This window comes from Phoca vitulina, unplaced genomic scaffold (genome assembly GCF_004348235.1).
Source record: "Phoca vitulina isolate PV1807 unplaced genomic scaffold, GSC_HSeal_1.0 scaffold4, whole genome shotgun sequence".
In the NCBI taxonomy this organism is placed as follows: domain Eukaryota; kingdom Metazoa; phylum Chordata; class Mammalia; order Carnivora; family Phocidae; genus Phoca; species Phoca vitulina.
In genome coordinates this window covers 9,305,878-9,332,307 of record NW_022589707.1, presented here as the reverse complement: position 1 = coordinate 9,332,307, position 26,430 = coordinate 9,305,878, and the positions used below count along the sequence as shown (strand labels likewise).

Sequence of the window (26,430 nt, the reverse complement as noted above, 5' to 3'; positions counted from 1 at the left end):
CGTTGCTAAGGTACCAACTTATTATTCTGAAAATTTACAAATAAAGGTAAATACTCAAGCATCTGTCATGTATTGGCTTTATTTTTTAGTTCCCTTATTACCAGCAGGAAAATAAAGAAGAGTAAAAATTGGGAAAACCACCTCTTGGTAATCCCTAATATAACAGATTTAGGTAATAATCTTCAATAGATAAAATGGTGAAAGGCTGATGGACAAGTTTATGATAGATGGATTAGAAGCAGAGCTCCCAAACTCACTGATCAGTCTTAGAACTAAGAGTGAACAATCTGCTACCCCATTCCTTTGAAAGCAACATCACAGAAATACACTACCACCCATGTAGTGTAAACTAGTCTCACAGCTTCATGAATATAATTTTGGACACAGCACCCTTGCTCATGCCATTCTCCTGCCTGCTATTTCCTCTCTTCTCCATCGATCTAAATCCCACCCATCTTTAAAGAAGTAGAGTAAAATTCACCTCCTTCATGAGATTCTCCCTGATCTTTCCTTAAGAAAACTACACAGTTCTTCAGAACAAGGATCATGCATTACATCATAATGCCTAGGAGCTTTCTTATTACCATCAAGGTTTTCAGTGAAAACATGTTGATTTAACTGAATATTTAATATAACACTCTTAGAGAGATTACTGAATTTTAGGGGTTGGGGAACCAAAGAAGTAAAAAGGTTAGAGATTTTAAATTAACAGTAAATTGGAATTGGTACTTGAATTTCAAATGCAGTACTACACTTGCTATCACCTTGGGCCACTCACTTAACAGCTCTAAATGTAAGATGAAAAAGCTAGACTCTCCATTTTTTAATGTATAGATACTGCACTTGCCTCTGGAAGAGATTTCCCAAGGGCTTTTGTGGACTGTAACTAGGAAAGCTTATTACTACATGTTACTCATCAACAGAAGCTGAACTTTATGTAAAAACACACAAAGCAAAACAGTGTCCTTGATCCACCAGTTTTTTAAATACAACTGAATCAGTGAGAATAAACTGCATGATGATTTTGAAGACCGTATAAAGTAGGACTGCCATATCTTTTAAAGATATTACATTCAATAGGCCATCGTACGGTAGCTGCATCTCTAGGAGAGGTGTCGTCTTTCCCACCATAGCATTACAAGTCTGCCATCCCATAACTTGGAGCTCAAGGTCTAAGATGTATGGTACGAAGGTAGAAATTTGGCTATCAAAGATTACGACCTTCTTGAGAAACCACTATGGTTTCGCGGCATATTGCAGAGATGCTCTAGGACAGAATGTACAACAAGAATTGAATACAGAATGAGATTAGGTATTAAGAGGATAAATTCTACTTTGCCTTAAGAAAAGAGTGTTGCTCTCTGGGCAGGCCTTGTGTATTTAGGAAGGTCATGACCCACAGTCTGCCGTTCAGGTTGGAAGTGGTGGTAAGCTCAACCAAACAATGAAGCCTGCACAGTTTGCCCTCACCTTCACTCCCTGGGGATGCCCAGGCTGGAAGAGAAGAGAGGTGTGTAAGAATTAGCTGCACCCACTACTAGTCTTTAACGAACTTAGAAGAACACCCAAAGTGAGTACCATTAGCACATAAAGGGGAAGGAACCATTCCTGCTGTGGAACTTGGATTTCTTCAGGAAAGGGAGGCTGGTTCCATGAGAGAGCCCAACTGCAGTAAAGTGATGGGCTAATGGAATGAACTGGGGAAGCTAAGCATGGGGCTGTGGGGATGAGAGAGCAGAGATTTTCGGAACCCAAAAAAGAGTCAGGGCAAGAAAAGCAAGAAGCAGCAGTTCCTTTTTCTCTGCACTGGCCCAGCAGCACCAGGGGCCCAGAAGTTACCTGAGGTTTCTTCACCTTAATGATCCAGGTGGGCGGGACAATAACAGCAGCGTGAGCCCCCAGGGAGCAGGGTTCCTCAATTTGATGCAGCATGAAGCAGGTCACCTTATTGTGAAACTGAGGAGAAAAAAAGGCCAATAAACAATCCTGGGCCAAGGGCACCACTAAAGCAAGAAGGAATTAAGAACATGCGCACACAGGCACTCACCCAGCCTCGCAGACATGGAAGACACATGCTCCTTATCACCACCCAAACAGCCCCGGAACTGAGAGACCAGATTTGGAACTCATTCCACTTTACAAACTGATAAAGAAATCAATCTTGTAGGTCAAGGCCAGCTAAAACTTTATAAGCTTTTAATGGGATATTTATACAACGAGGTCTCGGAGGGTTCTATTAATCCTAACCCTGGATATAATTTTGTTGCACTTGTCACAGACTTGATGTGGGATAATGCTGGGGAGGCAATGAAGGCAAGCAGAAAGGAAGGTTCTCTCACCTGTCCCTCTTTTTTCTAATCATAGGTGTAAATCCAACCCAGGTAGTCCCCCTAGTTTAGGAAACCCAGGAAAGAAGCAGCAGGTCTGTTCTAGAGAGTTCTTAATCCAAGAGGTAACAAAGAGATTGCCTCTGCTGGATTTGTCTGGGGCTGCTAAAAAATACAATGACCCTAACTACACTTGGTAAGTCTAAAAGGCTTCCTGTTTTTGAAAGGAAGAAAGTAAATGTAACTGATGATCATAACAATACCTCAGGATTAGTGGTTTAGCTCTGTACCAATGGACTGAGTGACCATCATCTTTTGTGTGTAAAATGATAATGATGTGTGGTAACGATTTTTTCCTAGTAAACAAAATCCACATTATACAATAATTGTGGGCCTTAAAGTTTTAATCAGTGATTTTTAAAAACTTTAACATCCATTTCTACTCTATTATACTTAGTGGAACCATACATTGTCATCTTAATGGGAACAATTTTAAGAATGAAAAGGAGCACTGCTCATAATTATGTTGGAACAACAAACATAAATTAGGACTGTCTCAGGAAACCTGGCAAATATGACCACCCCAATTATGTCACAGAGGGAATTTGTCTTCATTTCTGCCTATCCTCACATGATCCCATAGCAAATTACTAATTAGGTATGAATGCAAAATAAGTCAGTAATTTCCCCTATGACCAGTTATTTGTGATCTGCAAACAGTGACATACTAGAAAATATTATCTGAATACCTTCTTCAAAAATTGACTTTCTTTTAGCAATTCAAATAAATCCCTAAATGGATGTTGAGTGCATTTCTAAAATGGTCAAGATCCCCAAGATGACCCATTTCAACTGTCAATTTATAGCCGAGTAATCGCCAATCCAACAGACTGAGAGTTATGTCCAAAAGTGCCTAACTTTTACAAGGTGGAGTCAGAGCCTAAAGCCCAGAAAACCAGCTCTTGAACCCATTTTTTTTTTCCCTGCTGCAGAAAGTGCCTATAGACAGCACTTGTTTGACATCAGATATCCTAGAAGGGATTACCTGGAGGGTTAAAATATATCACCAGTGTAATTTGTCTTAAAATGTTTTGTATCTTTAATTCTTGCAAAATCACCTACAATGTGATTCAACTGGACTATGAATTAATGACAAGAGAACATGTGCGCCACGTAAAGTGGGAGTGAGTTCCCAAATTAACGGACCCTGGATAACCCATCTCATCACAGCCTGGTAGCACAGGGGTGGAGCAGACGAAGTCTATAGGAGCTCAAACCACCAGTGATGCCTCAACAGATCAGGGAAACTAGCAGCACAGATACTGTCAGGGACAACTGGAACCTGAATTAGCTTCTTTCTCTCCAGGTGGATATACTACTTTGCTGGTATAGTTTCATTCAAGGACTAGGATGACCTTACATTTGTGAGCATGTTCTTGAACAGAAGTACAAAGATTATTTGTGTAAAAACTAACTGACGGGAGATGGAAATGCCTAGAAAATGTGGCAGGATAGGGATACAGCGAGCAATGAGCTTTCCAGACCAATGCATCCCTACCTAGCAACAGTAGGTTCTCCTGATACTTGGGTGCCTAGGGAAATTATGCCAGAGAGGTTAGGTCAAACTTTATAAGATTCCCCAAATTCAAAAGTTTTTGACCCACAAAAATGTCAATTTTATGTGTTTCAACTAAATGTATCTGCTCCTGCCCTGTGGGCTGTTTTGGCTAGTTAAATCTGATGTGTGTAGAGGGCTGAAGTCTTCCTACAGACCCTTAAATTACCTGGAACACCACAGCCCTTTCTTTTCAGGCTGTCTGTGCAATGAGTGGACTCTACGTCCCAATTATATAGTCATTCAACAAAGTAGGTGAACTGGGAGATTAGAGCAGGGGTCCACAAAATTTTCTATAAAAGGCCCACATAGTAAATAGTTTAGCTTTAAGGGGGCCATACTTTCCCTGTTGCAACGACTCAACTCTGCTGTTGTAACATGAAAGAAGCCATGGACAATATATAAATGGATGGGCATGGCTGTGTTCCAATAAAATGGTATTTATAAGAACAGGCAGCAGTCAGATTTGGTCTATGGGCCATAGTCTGTCAACCCATGAGTTAGCACTGTCTGGTTAAAAAAAACAAAACAAAACAGGTGCATAAGCAAACAAGAAAATGAACCACCTGGTTGGAAGAGAGGTGTTAAAAAATGGACAAAGGATAGATAAAAGAGGAAAACAGGGAAACTACCATTGGATCCTAATGAATATATATGCTCAAATGTAAAGAAGAGTTACATTTCAATGAGTATACACACAGCTATAACAATATCCAAGCCTAAAGAAGGGTACGAGACCACTCCTTACCCCAACAGCACCCCGTAAGAAAGTCACCCACATCAAAAACAAGAACCAACATGGCTGGATTCTCGTGTTAGAGGGATTATCTAATGTTGCAACTTCCAACCATAGAGGAGTTATCAACAATCTAGTGTTGCGGAAGAAATACAGTCTATGGGGTGAGAAGTCCTTGATTCTAGGCCCAGGTTAGAACCAGGGGAGGATTTCCCAGTCTCTGATCCTAGGCTTCAGTGTATATAAATGAAGGGGTTAATTGATCTCTATAGTTTCTTCCAGGTCATATAGGCTATAGTTCTATAGTTTTAATCTTTCTTCCTTCAAGGATCCTACATGAGAGAAATAATACACAAATTAGAATAACCTTCCACTTATAGACAGCAACTTGGGTAATGACATAAGTCTACTGTGATAAAACATAAGCCCATTTTGTTTCATTTTGTCCCCAAACTTACCGCCTGCTTGCACCAGGAACAGCTGATAGCCACAATCTCTTTACTGTGGAAGGAGAATTTTTGCTGGAAGCCCTGGGATGTTAGGACAAGAGATAGAGAATTTAAAACCACTTCAATCACAGCACGCATTTGACCTCCTGAAGTCCAATGAAGCAAGTAAGGCCAAAAGTGGCCCTACCACTCAAGGTAACTCAAGGGACTGCAAATGCCACATTCAGCACTTATGTCCTCCACCCTCTGCCATCCAAGAACTTCCCACTCCTGAATCATCTGGAGCGTGAGAGGAGGCACCAGTATCTTCTGTGCCACTAACTACTCAAAGTCAGCCACAAAAAGAGTTGTTTCTTTTCCCCAAATAAATGTGGTTCAGATAGGATTTTATTATAAGCAAAGGCAAAGCTGCTATTGGGTCATGTGGTTCTTTGTAAGGCTGGGCATCCATCTCAGAGGGGCTGCACAATGTTAACATCTGAGAACCCACAAAAAGAGAAATTAAGTATCAGTGTTAGGACCTAGAAGTCAAGGTCTGGGAAGAGTCCTAAGGTGTCGTAGGAAATTCAAACACTTTCACCATCCCCTTGGGACTCAAAACAAGCAGCTTTCAATTTTCATTCTTCACTAGCAAGCAGCAATGAGATTAATGGAAGAGCAAACACAATCCTCTTAAATGAACAAACAGAATTATTTTTCCATCAAGAACAGAAGAGATGCTTTTTGGCGGCTGTTGTCCTTAAATAATTACCAGAGAGAAGTAGGCAGTAATACTCAAAGAATTTTGTTTAGCCTTCCCAAAGCTCATCCATTTCTATCTGCCTGTGACATCTAAGATGTCACAAAGATGCGATGGGCAGGGAAGCTATTAAAGTGCTGGCTGGAAAAGTCTTGCTTTAATGTGTACAGATCATTTTAAGAAAAAAAAATCAATTTACACATTACTATAAGAATTCCCAATGGCACTTTTTTGCAGTCCCCAGGATTCCTACCAATCTGTAGCATTGTACAATGGAGGACTTCTTCCATTTTGAGCCTCTCCCTTCTCTTGGGTTCCTAAAACACATTCATGTTCTCCATCTGCTTCTCTTATCTCCTGCACGTGACAGAAGACCAGGACCACTTTCAGCCCTCTGGGCTCTGTGGTTCCTCCTTGAATCCTCTTCTTTTGTCCCCAACTCAAACCTTACTTCCAGAAACATGACTTAATATCAGACTCCCCTGAATTTTGAAACACTGCTCCATCAATACCCCTTTCTCAGCAACTGAAGTGCTAACAATCATTCCAAGTGCAGAGGACTTAATGCAACAGGCTGGAGACCGCTCTCCTTACAAGGCCTGCTTACAAGGTTGACCCTTGACTGGCATCTAGAAACTTGGATTTCAAGAGGGTTCCCCAATTCACTTAAGAGCGGCTCACTGCACTGAACATGTTGGTACAAACAATGTGGTTTATGCTGAACATCTGCTTTCCTTTTGAGAGTCTGGGATTTGGGTATGTGCCATGCAGAACGTGCTTACGTAACCAGTCCCCAATAAAAACTCTGGGCACTGAGCCTCTAATGAGACCAGTAGACAATATTTCACACGTGCTGTCACAACTCGTATTAAAGGAATTAAGCACATCCTATGTGGCTCTGCTAGGAAAGGACTTTCAGAAGGTTGCACCTGGTTTCCTCCAGACTTTGCCCCATGTGTCTGTCCCTTTGCTGATTTTGCTTTGTAGCCTTTCATTGTAATAAATCACAGCTGTAATACTTACTGAGTCCTAGGAGTAATCCTAGCGAATCTTCAAAACAAGTGGTCTTGGGGACCCTAACACGCTCACCTCTCCCCCAAAAATTGCCTCCTCCTGTCAACAATACTGTCATTTTCCACAGAAAGGACGCACTGTTTGTAAAACACACATGGACTTCATTATTAGGACAGGTGTGGTGTTCGCTGCTGTGTGGCCAGCAACACCCCACACTTCCCCAGCACCGGGAGTGAGGACCGCCTGACAGAAAGGGCTCACAGAGAGGACACAAAGTCAGGGGGCCAAAGGGTTAGGTAGCCCGGGCCTTTCAATTCAATATGGTATGATTCAATTCAATATGAGTCTATGTGGTATAAGATGGAACCAAGTACGAAGGAATGAATTCACACGGGAGGTGTTTGCCAAGTTCGCCATCACCTCTCGGGCCACTCTTGATGGACCGGGTGAAAGAGAGATGAAGAAAACTTCTCTTTAGGGCCATAGCAACAATTTGTGAGTGTGTGAGGAAGGAAGCTGTAGCCAAGAGCAAATATACTGAAGCGGGTGCAGGGTCTGCACAGGGACCCCAGAGGCCAGCAGGGGCAGCGTGACCAGGTCCCCCCAGCCTGCTCCTCCCAGCCAGCAGCCCTCAGGCCCCACTGATGGGTCACTTCACATCGGGACATCCAATAGAAGCTGATGGAGAGATGGCAAAGTCAGCTCCATTTGCTAACTTCTTTCTCCCGGGGTAGTCTGTTTCCCCCTGTGTTCTTCATTCTATCCTGGGCACAGCCACCAGGGAAAAAGCTACTTCTTACATATCAGTGTCTGTCTCAAAATACCCAAATAACTACTTTCCTCAAGATTACAGAATCAACTATCATACTGGCATTTAGAGCCATCCATAATCTTCCCAACATTTGTATATCAATCTCCCAAACCTCACTATTGTAAATTCTTACGTTTAGTGGGATGGATTTAATTATATTTCCAACATGCTCTATTAATTTCCATGTTTTTGCCCATCCTTTTTCCTCTGTTATCCTCAAGCCATCATCTAGAATGCCTACCACTATTTCACATACAGCATCGGACTTTACTTCCACTATGAAAATCCAAGTCTTCTAAGATCCCCTCAATTCACTGTGATGCTCCTGCTAAATTATAAGCCTTTCCACCTGGTCCTCCCCTTAGCATTAATGAACAGGTGCCCTAAGTTGCTGGTTATTTTATGTGCACATGAATTATCTCTCCAATGGAATTATGAACTCTTGGAGAGAAGTCCTTGTAATATTTCCTTTTTTTTTTTAAGTAGGCTCCATGCCTAGTGTGGAGCCCAATGCACAGCTTGAACTCATGACCCTTAGATCAAGAACTGAGTTGATACCAAAAGTCGGACGCTTAACCGACTGAGCTACCGAGGCACCCCATAATATTTCTTAACAGGTCTCTACAATTCAGCATAGTTTTTTGAAAATCACAGGCATGGTATATTTTCTAATTGAATAAGAAAGTCACTGCTACCACACTGTGACCCAGTTATAAATTTTATGCTAGCCAGACCTTAAAAACTTAACCCAAACCACCTGAAAATATGCCCGTTACTGCACCTTCCTCCAACCGCTCTAGACATGGCAAGCATAGTAGGATTCTGATTTTCATTTTTTAAGTCTGTGACCTTGACATGCTGCATGGCTGACAATCAGTATGGTAGAATTGGTGACGTCACAGCAGTAGCCACAACTGGAAGTCTGAATGTTGCTGGGTCAGATGTACTGGTGAAGAGAGTCTTAAATGCTATTACACAGCCACTATTCTATCAATTCATACAGCAGGTGATTGAAGATCAAATAGAAGCTGATGGAGAGATGGCAAAGCTGGGAATAGTTCTTGGACCTGTTAATTATTGGCCTGGTGATTGGAGGCACACCACTTAACCCTTCCCAATTTCTCCTTTCACCTGAAAATGAGAATAAAAATACAAACTTCTCCTATACCACAAAATAGTTTTAAGTATCAAATGAGGCAGTGTACTGGAGAGATATTTATAACCCAGTAAATATAAACGAAGGAATACTTTTATTGCTAAGATCTATCAACAGGAACCTGTCCCACCACCTTGCCGACGGACCCTCCAGTGACTAATAGGACTAGCGATATTCTATTTGATGGTACAGAGTGTGTGTATTAGCCCATCCCTCTACTGAATATTGGCCTTCTGGCTTCAGGAAGAAACAGACACAGTCCACTGTCGTCCCGGCAGCCAGGCCGGTAGCAGAAACAAACAATAAGGCCATCCACAACTAGGGCTCTGGGCACTGTGCTCATACGGAATTGTGGTGGGTCCCTTGGAAACGAGGTCTGTGCTTTGTTTTGGATGCTAGTCTGGCAGAGTCACAGGAGCTATGGCTTCAGGGTTCTTGTCTAACATAGAGACATAAATAGAACCATATCAAAGCCTTCATGAACCCAGTTCTAATTTACCTGAACTTCCTAAATTTCCTATACTGGTTTTGCTAGTCTTAAGCTAAAATTTGTATGAATACCAAGATTTTCAAAATGTAAATCTATGTGGTCATCTAAAATGAATTATAATAAATGAAATTGTAGGAAGCAATGTTTTTATAACTTCTGACAGTGCTGCAAATTATGAATCTACAATAGCTTTATTAGCATTACCTTCGAAAAATCTTAAATTCTTGTCTCTTGGGTTTAATTATAATACAATTTACAGCATTAATTAAAGGCTCTGAAAATTTATCGATGCCTTTATTGTCCTAATATGCTCTTGCTCTGGGATAATTGCTGACTTAAACACACAGATTGACACTTTATTATTTTTCAGTAAAACATTCTGTGTCCTTCCATTCTAATGTTGCCGGTAATTACAATGCATTAATCAGAGCTAGTCAATCTTATTATCCTCATAGTTTCTGCTTTTTCCATTAGTTTATCTGAAGGCCCCTGCTATAAACTACAGATCATAAACTGAGGAAGCAAAATTTGGGGCACAGCCGTCTTAGTAAAGTTAACATTGCTACCATGAACTTGTCAGACTGTATGGAGAGTCTAAGATGTGATTTCCAGAATTTAGTCATTTCAGAGACAGATGACTTCAGGGAAGCAGACGACTTGCAACCCAGGACCTCGCAATTAAGGAATAATTAAGATTAAGCCTATAACAATGGCTGCTGATTTACATTTTAATTTACATGTTAACTATTTTTAACTGTGATATTTATACTTCATATTTTTTTTTAATTTTTTTTATTGTTATGTTAATCCCCATACATTACATCATTAGTTTTAGATATAGTGTTCCATGATTCATTGTTTGTGCATAACACCCAGTGCTCCATGCAGAACGTGCCCTCCTCAATACCCATCACCAGGCTAACCCATCCTCCCAACCCCCTCCCCTCTAGAACCCTCAGTTTGTTTTTCAGAGTCCATCGTCTCTCATGGTTCTTCTCCCCCTCCGATTTCCCCCCCTTCATTCTTCCCCTCCTGCTACATTCTTCTTCTTCTTTTTTTCTTTCTTAACATATATTGCATTATTTGTTTCAGAGGTACAGATCTGAGATTCAACAGTCTTGCACAATTCACAGCGCTTACCAGAACACATACCCTCCCCAGTGTCCAACACCCAGTGACCCTATCCCTCCCACCCCACCCCCCACTCCAGCAACCCTCAGTTTGTTTCCTGAGATTAAGAATTCCTCATATCAGTGAGGTCATATGATACATGTCTTTCTCTGTTTGACTTATTTCGCTCAGCATAATACCCTCCAGTTCCATCCACGTCGTTGCAAATGGCAAGATCTTATTCCTTTTGATGGCTGCATAATATTCCATTTATACTTCATATTTTTATGACTAGCTGGATTCTAGGACAAAAATGTTTTATACAGATACTTACTGTTATACTCAATATGGCCCAAACTGCATATAAAACATTAACTGTTGGGTCTGTATCTTTGTCCTAGAATACCAGGGAAGTTCCTTCTATGAAAGTATTTTCCTAATGATACAACCAGCTACAATTATGATAATGATCCATGAAAATTAATTTCATCTGATTGTCCCATGATTGATACTTACCAATAAAATTATAACACTGATAATATTCACCAAGCAGGTTGTTTTGTTTAAAAACAACTTTTCCCAAAGATAGGACTGATGTTACTACAGTTACCAAATACAAATCATTGCAGCTTCTCAGAGAAGCCATATAACCTATAATCTTGCTGACAGTATGACATTCCAGGAGATAATTGGCTGTACTTTTACCCTTAACTAATCGAGGAAAAGCTCTTCTGCTGGCAGAACTAATTACACTTTCTTTTTGTGCAAATTTAGGCTATTTTGCTATAACAGCCCCCAGACAGCTGAGAAAGAGACTTAGAATATTTGCCAAAATTCTCAGATTGCGCCCCTCCTGGTTTCATAAATTTATGTCAAAGTAATATCACCATATAATGTATGCCTTTAGAGAAAGAAAGGATTCTGCTGTCTAGAAATAGTTCTGACTCCATTTTAAGGGTTTAATAGTCAACTGATGGATTTTCCAGCTATACCTAATAGAGCCACTGTTTCTGTGAGATTTTGATTGTCTCTTTCTCTATCACAGCAATTCTGGCATTTCTATTCGACTTAATGAGGACTGTTTTTGTTGTTGTTGTTGTTGTTCAAGTTTTCAAACACCACCTAATGTTGCATTACTCTTCCTGGTAGTATTTCAAATGACCTAATAACCTTTCACATCAACATGCTCAGCCAGGGTGGTATATAGGCACTAAGAAAGAACAGACTGCATCTCAAAAGATCTGGCTGCAGGACATACCCAGTATGTAGCAGCTGGAATGGGAAAGTATATATGGGACTGCATCCTGAAGGTTCAGAATAAAAGGAGGCAGGACATCAAGTAGGATAAAGGAGTCTCTCAGTGTGGGATCACTCCTCTATAATAGTGCATTTAGCACATTATCAGGAACCCCAGAAGATGATGCTAACACTCAATGGCATATTAAGTAAAGTAGAAATTTTAGAATTGCTGTGATAGAAGTGATGAAAATCTCACAGAAATAGGCATGATAGAATTGCTGTATTAGGTACAGCTGGAAAATCCATCAGTTGACTCTTCTGCAAGAGGATGCAAAGGATACTCCCCTTACAAAAGCAGTGAAAAACTGGTAAGAAGTACACCATCATTGTTGAGAAGCTCTCCTCTGTAGGTTAGATCTGATGGTAGGAAATGCCTTATGGAATGAGCATTCTGACAGCAACTGGGATTCAGAATCCCAAAATAATAGGGACCACATGACAGCACTGAACCACTGAAGCAAGGTGGGTACAATCACTACAAGATTGAAGTTGCAGCCAAGGGGGCTTGACCTATAGGGAGCTATCAAATGGTCAGTACAGCATGACCTCCCTAGAGGTAAGGTGGATTATCAGATAAAATGAGTATTGCTCAAGCCATACAATGACAAGAAATTAAGAATGGAGGATCAAGAGATATGAGGACAAATGCTCCCACAGACTCATAATCTTTTGCCTCATTTCTGTACTTAAGCCAGTTTTCAAAGATAAAACACACTGATTAGAGAGAGCAAGTCCACAGGAGAAAAATCCTGTAACATCATAGCAAGGGTCTATAGCAACATTTCCCCAGCCTCTAACTAAAAGGATCTACAGACATTTACTCAGGTAATTATACCCTGGGGAGGCAGAAATGTCCAAATATTCTAAAGACTACTGGACAAGAGTCCAAGTTGATATGCATACCCAAGTACCTGGGTTTGAAGAAACATCTTGGCGCCCTGTTAGAGTAGGGATGTACGAGGTCCAATTAAAAAAATAAAGCCCTGGGCCTGGACGGGTTCACAGAGAGTCTACCGGCTCCACAAATCCACCAGGATTAATTTCCCTGGTCTCTCATTGTGTAATTAGAGTGAACATATCTGGTATATTTGGCAGAACTCCAATTATTGGTTTCTTGGCCTGTTGTGCAAGAGCTGACATAGGGAGGAAGCCCAAGTGAAACCATAAACCACCCTCCCAGTCATATCTAAATCAAAACCAATGTCACATTCCCAAAAGTAATGGGCACTAGGTGATATTAAATGATTAATTTTTAAGTTATGACAATGGTATGTGTTTATGTTTTTTAAAATTATTACCCCTTTATATGCCATCCTTAAAGACTACAAGAAGCCATGGTAGTGGTCCTCCAAATATCCCCATTTAATTCACAAGCAGAGCTCTTACAAAACCAGACATTATACTGGAGAATAATGCTGGATTACCACAAATTCAACCCAGTGTATCTAAATGCAGGGATCTTCCGACCTTGAGTGTATGACATAGGGCCACTGATTTGGCAAATTTTCCATTCCTTTCTGAAAAGAGAATCAAAAACTGTTTACATTCACCTGCTAGAGTTAACAGGGCTTTTAACTCCTCTGAATCCTATCCAAATGTAGTGCAAAGGGACATGAACCATACGAACATTCTGCAGAACACCACTTGGTTTACTATATCAATGACATCATGTCTAAATGGATGGCAAGAAATGGCAAAGTACATTGGAGGTCTTAATAAGACTACTAAAAAAGAGAGGTCCCACACATCAGTGAAGCTTCCAGGGTTTAGTGGTTGAGGGCATGCAAGAACATCCTGTCCAATCTAAAGGAGAGATTATTACTTTTCACAATTCGACTACTAGCAATGACGCACAGCACTGTGTAGTTCTCTTTGAATTCTGGAGGCAGCATACTCTACACTGAGGAATACTGTCTTGATCCATTTATTGGATGACATTAAATGCTTCCAGCTTAGAGTAGAGCCCAGAGCAGAAAACAGCTCTGCACCCAGAGCCAGTCTGCAAAGAAAGTACCCCTATCACTTGGGCCATACAACCAAGACGACTCCATGCTACTAGAGATATTGTGGAGGAGAAAAGATGCCCTGTGGGGTTTATGGCAAGCACCAGTGGGAGAATCACAACATGGACTGGATTCTGAAACAAGGTTGTGCCATCTGCAGGAGAGAACCACATATCCTTCAACAAACCGCTCCTACACTACTCTGCTCTGCTGGAAGAATACCTGACTACAAATCACCAGAAGGTCATGACCTGGGTTCTGTCAGATCACTAAGCCATAAAGTTGGGTGGGCCCAGCTGCAATCCATCATTATATTTAACTGGGACCATCTGGGATTTGGCATGAGCAGTTCCAAAGACCACAAGTAAGATGTCTGAGTAGATAACTCAGACTCCCCATATCATCCACTCTCACGTATAGTACCAGGCCTCTCATTTGACTCACACCTGTGGAAATATGGAGGTCCCTAAGGACCATCCGACAGAGGAGGGAAAAGCTGAGATTGGTTTACAGCTGGGTCAAGTTGGCCTATGAGTCCAGGTCATAGGTGGCTACTGTTTCACTAAAGTCTACTCAGGAATGGCCCAGAGAAATGTAAGTAGGAAGAAATCTTCCCAATGAACATAATTTCAGGTAGGGCAGCTGGTCATCCACTTTGTGTGAAAAGATAGATAGCCTGATATATGAATATATAATGACTTACAGGCAATGGTGAATAGCTTGGCTAGTTGATCAAAGGCTTAGAAGGAAACAGGGAGGTGTGGGAAGAGGCACGTGGATGAACATATGAGAGTAAGTACAAGGAGTGAAGATCATTATATTACATATTAATATCCACCAGCGAGCTCTCACTTTATAAGAACTAAAAACTTAGACATAGTAACGTGGACTCCACACTGTCATGAGCCATCCATGGCACAAGGGACTCCTGTGGAGTTGCCATGATAGCAGCGTGAATGTTGTTTGGGTTCAACAGCAAGGGATTTCACTCACCAAAACTGAGCTGGTCACTGCCCCTGCTGCATGTCTAACCTGCCAGCAAAAGATACCAAGGCTGAGCACCCAGTATGGCACCATCCTTCAAAGGTAATAACCAGCTACTTGATGGTAAATTGATCGCACTGAATCCTTTCCACTGTGGAAGGGCCAGCAACTGATCTTGACTGGAATCAACACACATTCTGGGTATGGGCTTACCTTTCCCTGCTGCTGGGTTTTGGTTGGCACCACTATGCAAAGGCTTACAGAGTATGTGACCCACCAACACAGGAGCCTGCATAACTCTGTCAGACTGGAGAAACTATTTTACAACAATGGAGGTGCAGAAGTGAGTACACAGCCATAAAATATACTGGTCCTATCACATCCCACACCATCCAGGAGCCTCAGGCCTAACAGAGAGTTGGAATGGCTTTTGAAGATGTTAACAGAATCTAGCTTTCAGAAGATACCCTAATGACCACCACTCTCCAGGCTCAGTGTACTCACTAAATCCATGATCATTTCACAGTGCTGTTGTTTCCAGGGTAAAATACGTGGATGCAGAACCCAAGGAGTAGGAGCAGCCCTGCCTTCCATCATTCCCATTGGCCCACTTGGGGAATTTGTGTTTCCCATCCCCAGAACTCTGGGCTCTGGGGGTCTGAATCCCAGATGGGGAACATCTCCACCGTGGGATGTAATAGGAGGCCCTTAAAAAACTTAAACTACCACTAGGCCAGTTATTTTGGGATCTTTGTGTCAAGAGAGTAGCAGGCACAGGAAGGAGTCACCATCTTGGCAGTAGTAATTGCTCCTGATCATTAGGTGGAGGTATAGTTGTTATTTGACAAGGTAGGCAAGAAGAATCTATTTGGCACCCAGATTACCCACTGGGGCATCCTTTCTGCAGTTCAACTCTCCCTCTGCACCATCCTAGTGCCTTCACAGTGAAGGCACTTCTGAAGAAAGAGCAACAGGGATCAGGGTGATCAGAGCACCACATGAGCTGTAACTCCCAGGACACTGACCATGCCAAAGACCAAGGAAAAGTAGCCATACCAAAATGGATCTACAGAACTGAGTGAGAACTGAGTGACTCAACCCCTGGGGACTGAAGTGCACTGCTTCTGAGCCCTCAGCCCTTGTTCCCTTTCTTTTTCTTTTTTTTTAACCACTTTGTGGAGGTAGGATTGACATCCTTGATGAGTCTGGAGATAAGTATATACTTACGAAGCCATCACCATAATCTATGCCATAAACTCATCCATCACTTTCAAGCGTTTCCTCCTGTCCTCATTAGTAATTGTTTTTTGTGATAAGAACCCTTAACATAATATCTACCCCCCCCCCAGCAACATTTTAAGTCTAAAATACAGTGTTGTTCACTACAGGCACTCTGTTGTACAGATCTCAAGGTTTCATGCATCCTACACAACTGAAACTCTGTACCCTTTGACTATTACTTCCTCGTTTCCCCTTCCTTGGATGAATCTGAAGGGCATTACGGTCAGTGAAATAAGCCAGACACAGAAAGACAAATACTATATGATACCATTTACATGAGGAATCAAAAACAGTCAAATGCATAGAAGCAGAGAGCAGAATACTGATTGCCCTTGTCTCCTTTCTTGATACTCAGCCAAGGACAGAAAGGAAAGCCGGGCTCCCAGCAGCTATGTTGGCAGAGGCTTACTGGAGAGGCTTGATTTCTTTGCCCTGGTTGTGTTACCCACTCTACACCTCCTCATCGATCCTCTTGAGGTTAAAGGCAGAAGATTCCCCTGTTATAGCAAACACACAGGCAAATAACCAAACCTGCCTAACCAGTGCATAGATCCTCACTCTTGAACTTCCATTCCTTGCTCCTAACCTTGCAGGGTCTCTTTGACAGCTGACCCCAGGGCACACACATTCTCAGATTGGTGGAGAATGGTGCTTTAAGGTGGTAAGGGAACATCTCTCATAGTCCCAGGTCAGTATTCTCCATTATTTTCATTTTACCTCCATTATTTTTCTCTAATCCCTTTTCACCGTTCATAGAATATCTCAACCATACCCCATGGAATGTTTTTAAGCATTTTATTCTTTTAGCAATAAAAAAACTGCTATTAAATATACTTCCTTTAAATATATATATTTTAAATATTGTACCATAAATTCATTTAAAATTAGTTGTTAATAATATTCTTTATAGTAAAGAGTAGTTTTGACATTTTCCCATTTAATTACTGCTACGCTCTTTAATTTACTTAAACTATATATGATAGTACATATGATTTACAGACAAATAATTCAAAATGATGTAGCATGTTTGGTTAGAGAACTGGAAGGTATCAAAAATGCAGACCAAAGTTTAACTATGTATTGTTGTATTAGAAACTGCTTTCAAGATTTGGTGTTTGAAAGTTTATAATTCTGAGTTTCAAAAAGCTAGCTTATTTATTTTTAGGACTCTTATATGTGTTTCTAAATGAAGAAATAAAAGATAAGGGCTCAAGTTATGATTTACAAGCATATTTTCACAATTACCATACAGCTGGGTTTGGAGGCTTGGTTCCTTCAAAAATGAAAGGTCAAATTAGCCAGAATCACGAGTATATTTTTTCTTTGCATATTGATTTTTTAAAGTACTGTGGATAACTCAATGTTGAGTGAATTTTGATTGAATGAATGTGTAGATGTGGTGAAGATCAGTAAGAGATAGGTTTGCGGAATAAGTATGCATCCTTCCTTTAATCACTGACTGAATATAGCTTTACGTTAAACAGTATGTGCTAGATCAATCCCACTGCCTCTCCAGATCCACTGTCTTTCTTTATCCCACATCTCATTGTAAAAAGTTGACTTTCATGGGTTGCCTCAACAGTGCCCCTTGTGGTCTGGTTTCTACTAGATTTGGCCACTGGAGGTACTGAAGGTAAGTGAAGTTGGGGTATTTATTCCCTCAGCTGGTAGGTCACCTGGGCTGGCTAAGTCTTGTGACTAAAAGTTACAGCTCCTGTGAAGGGGCTCTCTCCATCTCCCCCCCTCACCTCTTCAGACTTGACTTGGCCATGGCTCCTGCTGAGTTCTTCGCTATCCCTTGTAGTTTCTCCACACTCTGCTCACACATTTTAAATCTTCTCTCTATTAAACACTCATCAAATACATGAGTTAAGTTTGAGTATGCTACCTCTTTTCTGCCTAAACCCTAACTCTTATGTAATACAAGACTATGAATGAAAACAATGTGAAATTATATAATGTTCATAAACGTGGCAGCTCATGGTAGTCAGCAAATGTTAAAGAGCAATTGAATCATGAGCTCTCTCATCTGATATCTATCAAGTGCCACACACGCTTAGCCAAACACATATTCAAGGCTCAAGAGAAATTCAGTTCAAATATTTACTTTATTCTGATTTTTAAAAGTAGAACTTGAAACCATAACATCTTTAACTATAAACACTCCCTAACAACCCCAAAAGTTTGCAAACCACCAGTTGGAAAAAAAAGTTTTGCTAAGTGAAGTGATTGTTTTTCACCCCATCCCAATGGGTAAATTATGAATAATGTATATGGGATATGTGTGTATGTGTGTGTTGGAGGGTGTTTGATGGTTTAGAATCCCTGAATATGTAAGAATGTACAACCTTACTGATGAAAATTAAGCATAGCAGCAAAGTTTGAAATGAATTGCCAATCCCTTAATCTATAAAATGGAAATAGAGCCACTAGCTTTCCTCTAATCCAGAGTACAAGCCAGGATCCAAAGAAGGATTATTTACCATCCAGCGAGAGACACAGGTCTAAGACCATCCCATCCCATAACTGCCTGAGTCTCTGAGAAGCCGCGAGCAGCTGGATTATACACAGGGGACGAATATAGTAATACACTATTGTGGGAACATTATGTGAAAAGTTGGGAATCACTGACTTCTCAGCTAATAGCTATGATGGGCAGAGAGCCGTGAGCACTCTAAGATTGCTGCCTGAGAACAGAGGAAGCAAAGGAGACATGGTCACAGCAACTCAGGGTACAAACAGTCCAGTTTTCCCCCATTTGGTTGACCATGCCAACAGAAGACAAGGCCAGAAAAGGGAGCATAATGTGACACTAGGGGATACCTGTCACAAGATACGTTTATTGATTTTCTTTTAATAAAATTCCTCCAACTCTATTATGGCTTAAAAGTTACTGGGGGAGTGTCAGCTACTAGGCTGTCCAGTGAAGATATGTTTGCAAGGCAAAGAGCTTGTTCGTCCAGATCCTTCCTACCCTGCCCATCTCTAACCTCAAAGCTAGCTGTGCCTAAATACCTGTTTCTTCTATCTCTCTCACACACACACATACTCTCTCTTATGGGAGAGTTGAAGATAGTCTACAATCTACTAAGTAAGAGAAAGTCCACAAGCCCCAAGGCAACACCAGAAAGAGTAGGGTAGATGGACCCAATGAAGGAAGGCCACATAAGAGTAGAGGGCTGACTTCCTTCTCCCTCACAATGTAAAATGCTAGTAAAAATCGTTCCACTCCCCCTTCCTCCTCCTCCTCATCTTACTTTTACCTCCTTCCCCTTTCAACCTATTTCATCTGTCCTCTTTACAGGCTAGAAAGGAACCAACTAAAGGTCACTGTGAACTGAGGAGATAATACCAGTTAAAATGGAAGGCCATACCCTTGAAGTAGAGATAGGTAGCCTTCCAAAGAAAAACTTGGTAACTGATGCTACAATAGGATATTTTCTTTCCAGCACTGGTCAAAACAGCAAAATTCATGAAACTTTTTCTAAGTCTCACTCACCCTCAACACTCCTCAGATAGCCAATATTTCCTTGCATCTCTCTATTGTCAAAAATGCTATGCTGGTCAGCTCATCCCAGTGCTTGATCCAAAAAGTCAATTAACTTATGAGGAATATATTCTTCCAAATTGTCTTGCTTTACTCAATCAAAACTTCCCTTTACTGAGCCCAGCTTACTATCAATTAAAAAAAAAAAAATCTTTGTAGTGTGATTCACCACCAGTTTAACCTTCCCACAGGGTCCTTATATCCCTAAAGTAGATCTTTGTACAAAGAAAAAAGCCAAAACCCAAATCAATACCATGTCAATAACATGTAGAATCTATGGGGTTTCATAGCATGTGGCCTGAGGACCCACCCTTTCCCCCACCTTCCTTATCCCAGCGGCCCTGCACTCCAAGAGGCCTTTTACCAACCAGTCACACTGAGAGAGAGAGTAGACATAAACAGCCACAAAATGAGGAGGCCATCTCATTCCAGGAATGGGATCGTGTCCTAAGAGAGCAACACATTTCTTGCTTCTGTGTTGTCCTTTCTCTGTTGAGTTCTGCTCAACCACAATACCGTGTCAACAAAAGTAGAGCTGCTCAACAACCCACAGATTTGCTGCTGCTGAGCCAGGAGTGTGACCAGCCAGCAGTCCTCAGGAGGGGGTTTTAGCAAAATAAGCAGTGTTCTTTTTTTAACTGTGGACAATGAAATTCACCGTAACAGTGTAGCCAACTCTCTTAAAATGTGCTCATACCTGGATTAAGACCCCTGCCTCTTGCAGTGAGTTCTACGACAACTAAAACACCTCTTGAGGAAAGGGACCTGGAGAAATAAGGCCTTTCAGAAAGGGAGAGACGTCCTGAGCACTGGATTCGGGTGAGAGGACGCATCTACCTCAGGTGCTTGCAAAGACCTGGGGCGCCTGCCGCGATGGCTGTGGGCTGCCGGGCCCCTTACCTTACCACACTGCTTACACTTTCCCTCCTGTCGACGCCTGTGCACCCAGTGATGACGCACAAAGTTCTGTGGGAAAACAAAATTAAATGAGTATGTTTAAATTTGCCAACCCCATTATTAGTTTTTTTAATGTTTTAAGCATATAGATTTCCATAAACCATAATCGAAGCCCCTGTTAGCACAAAACCAAATACGTGTCTGAGTGATTTGTTTAACAATAAACATGAATCCGCTTGGAAAACTGAAGCTACTCCCATGCCCAGTGATCTTCGGTATTTGTAGAAGCCGTTCATCGTGTCCCCCCTCCACGTCTTCCTCGTGGCCACACCATAATGCCATTTCTCTGCTTCCTTCCTAGTAGAACACTGTGCGGATACGGGAGGTCACTGAAATCCCCTCAGAGAGGGAAAAAGGTGAGGGAGATAAGATGGAGCAACAATATCCATTTTTAAAAACAAATATGTATGTAATGCCTTATATACGCCAGATACCAAACATCCGCATTAGAAAGAACTTCAAGAAATTAAGTTCTCAGAAAGAAACAGATCTCCTCATTCAGGATATACAGGAGGAGAATTTTTCATTAGCAAAAGGTGAAGGGAAAGAAAAGCTGAAGGAGAAAGATGACAGAGGCAAGAAATGCGGGCCCATCATGATGTTTGTACAATGACATTATGTTTAAACTGTCCTTGGGTTCTAGAAATTAGATCTGCTTTCAAAGTCTATTCTGGTCTTGGGCCATAGGAAACACAGAACTTCCTTTTCCTCCCAAATAGACAATCAGTCCTCGGGCAGGGAGTTAAGGAGCCCCATTACCACCGCTCTTAGGATATATTATAGAGAGAAGGTTGTCTTCAGGCCCAATGGCACAAATAAACTTACATACAACTCATCCTTCTTAGACAAATATATGTAAAATATTTCCTCTTTTTTTCTCTTGCCCTTTTCTGAGAAAACACATTTTACCTGACACTAACATGTCTATCATCAGGCCACAACCCATATTTCCCTTTAAAAGGCCCTTTAATATATAGCCAGTCATTCAGCAAATACTTACTAGATGCCTACTACCTGCCAGGCCCTGTTGTAAGTACACAGGTATACAGGAAATAGATCAGCATTGAGGAAAAAAAAGTGTTCTATCGACACATGAAATTCAGAGTGACGAAAATACCTCTAACAAACATGAGCATTATCTAAAATGTTACCTCCATTTCTCTTTATAATGTCAAATCAATTCAAGTTAAAACTAAACAAAGATCCTGGAGGAATAATGGTCTTTTAACTATAATAAGATATAAAGAAGCGTAACAGTCCCACTAATTAGTCTAAATTTTGTCTTGCTTTTCCCACTGAGGCAGTTTAATAAAACAAGGACACAATTCTTATATTGTTCTCAGAAAGAAGTTAATAATAATATTTTTGAGTAATCACTGTGTCAGGCACTTTTAAAATGCTTTAAATGTAATAATTATTTTAATTTTCATGAGAATTTTTATGAGTAGAGGTGCTATTCAGTCAGTATGTACCTGAAAAATCCCATGAGTTGTTAAAATACTGAAATATTTCTATACTGGTTGATAAATTAGTTTAGTTCCCCTATGATCCCCCTGGCTCCTCCCTAACTGCCATAACACCCCACCTCACCCCACCCCCTCAACATTGGAAATCATTTCTATCCCCTCATTATTAAGCAACTAGAATGTTCATTTTTGGCAGGTGTCTGGGATTCTGTTCCAATGAGCTCTCTTTCAAAAACAAATCACGTTGCCCGAACAATGCCACTGGGATCCCCCCGGCCCAGCACACTCAGAAGACTGGGCTGTGCCCAACTGATGGTTTTTGTCCGTGTAAGTTTAAGTATCACACAAATAATGCTGGGTCCCATGGCCAGCTGTGGCTCTCAGAACAGTGGCAGCAAGTCAGGAACCTGCCCAGTTATCAGGGTCCACACCACCTCCTGGGGATGAAGTCGCTGGACCCTGCACCGCTGTACCTCACAGGGTGAGGCTGATCACTTCAGCCTTCCATCCACTCAGGTGATGAGAACTCTAGCCCACTGCTGGCTTAAGAATGGAACTAGAGGGTATCATGCTAAGTGAAATAAGTCCATCAGAGAAAGACAAGTATCATATGATCTCACTGAGATGTGGAATTTGAGAAACAAGGCAGAGGATCATAGGGGAAGGGAGGGAAAAATGAAACAAGATGAAACCAGAGAGGGAGACAAACCATAAGAGACTCTTAATCTCAAGAAACAAACTGAGGGTTGCTGGAGTGGAGGGGGTAGGAGGGATGGGGTGGCTGGGTGATGGACATTGGGGAGGGTATGTGTTGTGGTGAGCGCTGTGAATTGTGTTAGACTGAATCACAGACCTGTACCCCTGAAACAAATACAAATAATGCATTATGTGGTTTTTTTTTTAAGATTTTTATTTATTTGACAGAGAGAGACACAGTGAGAGAGGAAACACAAGCAGGGGGAGTGGGAGAGGGAGAAGCAGGCTTCCTGTGGAGCAGGGAGCCCAATGAGGGGCTCGATCCTAGGACCCTGGGATCATGACCTGAGCGGAAGGCAGACGCTTAATGACTGAGCCACCCAGGCGCTCCACGTTATGTGTTAATAAAAAAAAAGAACAGGGCTGGGGAGGACCGGGCCAGCTGCCAACTATACCATATCTCAATTCACAATGTTTTAGGGCACATTATCAGAGGGTTTTGCTTGAATTATCATTATCATCCTCCTTTTAGAGACCATAAAACTAAGGTATTGAGCGGTGACTTCAGATGTAAGGGTCAGAGCAAGGATTCAAAGCCAGGCAGGCTGGCAACGGAGCCTACACTCTGAACCCCTGTGTCGCTATGCATTTCCTCTGTGCTGAAAGCTCGGGATCAAGCTCCTTCAGGAAATGATTTCAATGACAGTCAGTAGTAGAAATATTGAATATACAAAAATGTCAGACAATACTATGAGAGAGAAAAATTTACTGTAATTGCTGTTAGTTTAGCAGAAGCTGTGGGAACATGAACAATGTCATTGATGATAAGGGAAATTATCTGTTTATGGAGATTATAAATCACCTAATGACTATCAATTGAGGGAGGGAAATGTTGGAAGAATTTGATGCAATTGCCTATGAAATCAGGGCTGACTCATAGGGTTATTTAGCTAGTGACAGCTCTAATCAGAAGATTAAGACAACAATTTCCAGAAATCAACAATTATTTAGAAATTATAAGACTGACTTAATGAATCATTTATGTTGCAATATGTGTCACTTGGTAAGCAGATTTATAATACCATGTAGTTTAATCTGTTTAGGGAATATAAGGGAACACTTTTAAATTGTTTATTTAAATATTACTATATGACTCAGGAAGTTGTTAAATATTTTTAATATCATTCTTCCTAGAAATTGGGTCACAAATTAAGGCACAGAGAAAGTAACTGAAACAAAAGCACTCCTTGAGAAGAAACTAAGTAACTGCCTCCCATATGGAGCTCTGATTTGAGAGGTCAAGCATCCTTCTATGAAAAGACCTTCTTAGGCCTAATAGAAATTCTATCACTGCTTTAACAGTTTGAACAAACATCCAATAAATGTGTTTTGAGTGGAATGGAATTCTGAACCTAATTTTTTTGATGATCAACTCATGTAGGTGTCACTTGGGAGGAACATCAGTTGCCATATCAATCAGGGGGAAGAACCCAATTTCTATGGAATGACTGCTGTTTTCTAATCCTTACTCCCAAGTACTTTCATTTTTCACACTCTTTCCTTTTGACTATTATTCACATCTCCTAAATTATGAAGCTGAAATTAGACTCGGGATCCTTACACTGCAAATGTGAGTGACACACTGCTGTTAAGATAGCAAAGCAAGGCTTCTAACACCATGACATCTTTTTATTGTTCATCAATAATCTCTGAATTATTCATATACTATCTTCAAGTACTGGGCAAGGAAAGGGCTATTACTTATGGGTGTTAAAATCTCAGCGATACATTATTTCAGGGTTTATACTCAGTATTGTTAGCAGAAATACATAACACACTTACTTATTTTCAAACAGCAAATTCAATTCCTAATATTACTCATAGAGTGCATGAAAGAATCTTGAAATTATAACCTAATCTATATAGCTTATGTCTTGGAAAACCGAGGTCCAGAAAGATTCCACCTAGAGGAGTCCTACCAATGTTCATTAACAAACTTCCACGTGTCAGACATTCCACAAAGCACAAGGTACAGCAATTAACAATCGCTGCTCTAGATCCCTGCACTGGAGATACCAGAAAGTGGAAAAGCAGCAGAGGTATGACTTGAACCCAGCCAAACTATTTCTAAGGTGATTGTTCTTTCATTGACATTCAGTAAACTATGCAAGGTCTCTTAATTAAGAATCTCAAGTGAGTCATAGCCCTCCTTAAGTTTCATCTTCAAACTGTCCTCTTAGAACAAGAGTTCTTAGGTATTGGGGGAGAAATTAACTCCTGTATAATTGCTTTCAGTCAACAGACAGTCAACAGATCACATCCTCTATGTCCTGGTACAGTGAGTTTGGGACAAATTCCATGAGTGACCTCCCAAAGCTTACACTTCAGGGGGACAACAAACGAGCAAATGAGTAATACCCATAAATAATTATGACATACAAAGTGCTCTGAAGGGGCAGAACAAGGTGCTTTGATAAAGAACAATGTGTAACCTATTCAGAGGAAGTCATCAAAGAAGACCTTGGAGGGGATGATATATGAGCTGAGGCCTAACTCTAAGAAACAGTTAGCCATAAAGAGGTTTCCAGTACAACAGTGAACTACATAAATGTCTGAACATGGGGAATACCTGGATGCATGCCTCAAGAACTGAAAGAAAGTCCATGTGGCAGCTGGATGGGTGTGGAGAGCTAGGCTTGGGCAAGACTACGCAGGGCTTTTCATGCCATGACAAAGAGTTGGGTTTTACTCTAAGTGTTATGAAAACTAATGGAACATTTTAGGATGAAAAATTACAGGATCTGATTTCTGTTTTAAAAATCACCCTCTTAAATCCCGATGGATTAAAGGGGAAAATTAAGGAATCATAAAGAAGCTATTGCAGTGGTCAAAAGAGATCATGGTGTCTTAGTCTAGGGTGCTTGTTTGACAACAGAAATGGAGATGAGCAGGTGATTTGAAATATATTTCATAAATAAAATTGATAGGCTGGCAAATGAATTAGATGTGTGGAATACATGAGAGAAGGAATCAATGATCCCCCAGTCTTTTTGACTGAGGACCTGGATCAAGAGTCATCTCATTTTCTGAGATGCAAAAGAATTGAAAAAAAAAAGTTTTTATGGTAATGTTCATAAAGAGTTTAGTTTTAATGTTTAGGTTTGAGATGATCACGATGCATTCAAGGGACATGTCAAATGGAACTCCAAGAAGTGTGGACTGGAACTATAAAGTTAGGAGTTATCAGCTCAGACATGATTTTTAAAGCCATGAAATTGGATGAGCTCTCCCAACAAGAGTGGACAGAGAGAAAATATGGCCAAGTACCAAGCCCAGAGGATCCTGTATGACTCAGGGGGAGTGAATGATGAAAGAGAGTGGGAAGGACTCTCCAAAAAAGATAAGAAGAAAATTAGGAAAGATGTCATGACAGGAGAGATATTTAAGAAGGGTGGAACCTTGAATAATTTGAATATATTTGAAAGATTAAATAAGAACAGAAAAATATCTAATGGGTTTGGTATCTGGGAGATTTGGGCAACATTGAAAAAAGCAATTTCAGTGAATGGACAGAGTAGAAATCAGATGAGGACAGGTGAAAATGATGGGGAGGTGATATACTAAAAACAGTGATAGAGACAACACTTTGTGGAAGTTTAGCAATGAATGCAAAACTGAGACTTGAACAGCAGTTAAGACACAGTTGGAGGCTAAGAAATATTTTTGTTTGTTTATTTTTTAAGAGGGGAG

General features: G+C 40.8%; 1 protein-coding gene across 7 annotated transcripts in view; it reads right to left on the bottom strand.

Annotated features, from left to right (window-relative positions):
* The window catches only part of DGKI (diacylglycerol kinase iota), a 419,897-nt gene that overhangs the window by 212,187 nt on the left and 181,280 nt on the right, over positions 1-26,430 (bottom strand). For 3 of the 7 annotated variants that reach the window (XM_032401488.1, XM_032401491.1, XM_032401490.1), the window contains exons 6-8: positions 20,462-20,527; positions 5,137-5,208; positions 1,840-1,956 (exon numbers count right to left, since the gene is read on the bottom strand). In XM_032401488.1, coding sequence (XP_032257379.1) covers positions 1,840-1,956; positions 5,137-5,208; positions 20,462-20,527 — 255 coding nt within the window. Of the gene's footprint in view, positions 1-1,470; positions 1,495-1,839; positions 1,957-5,136; positions 5,209-20,461; positions 20,528-26,430 lie in introns of all 7 variants that reach the window. The other 4 variants (XM_032401489.1, XM_032401492.1, XM_032401493.1 and 1 more) reach the window with 3 other exon arrangements.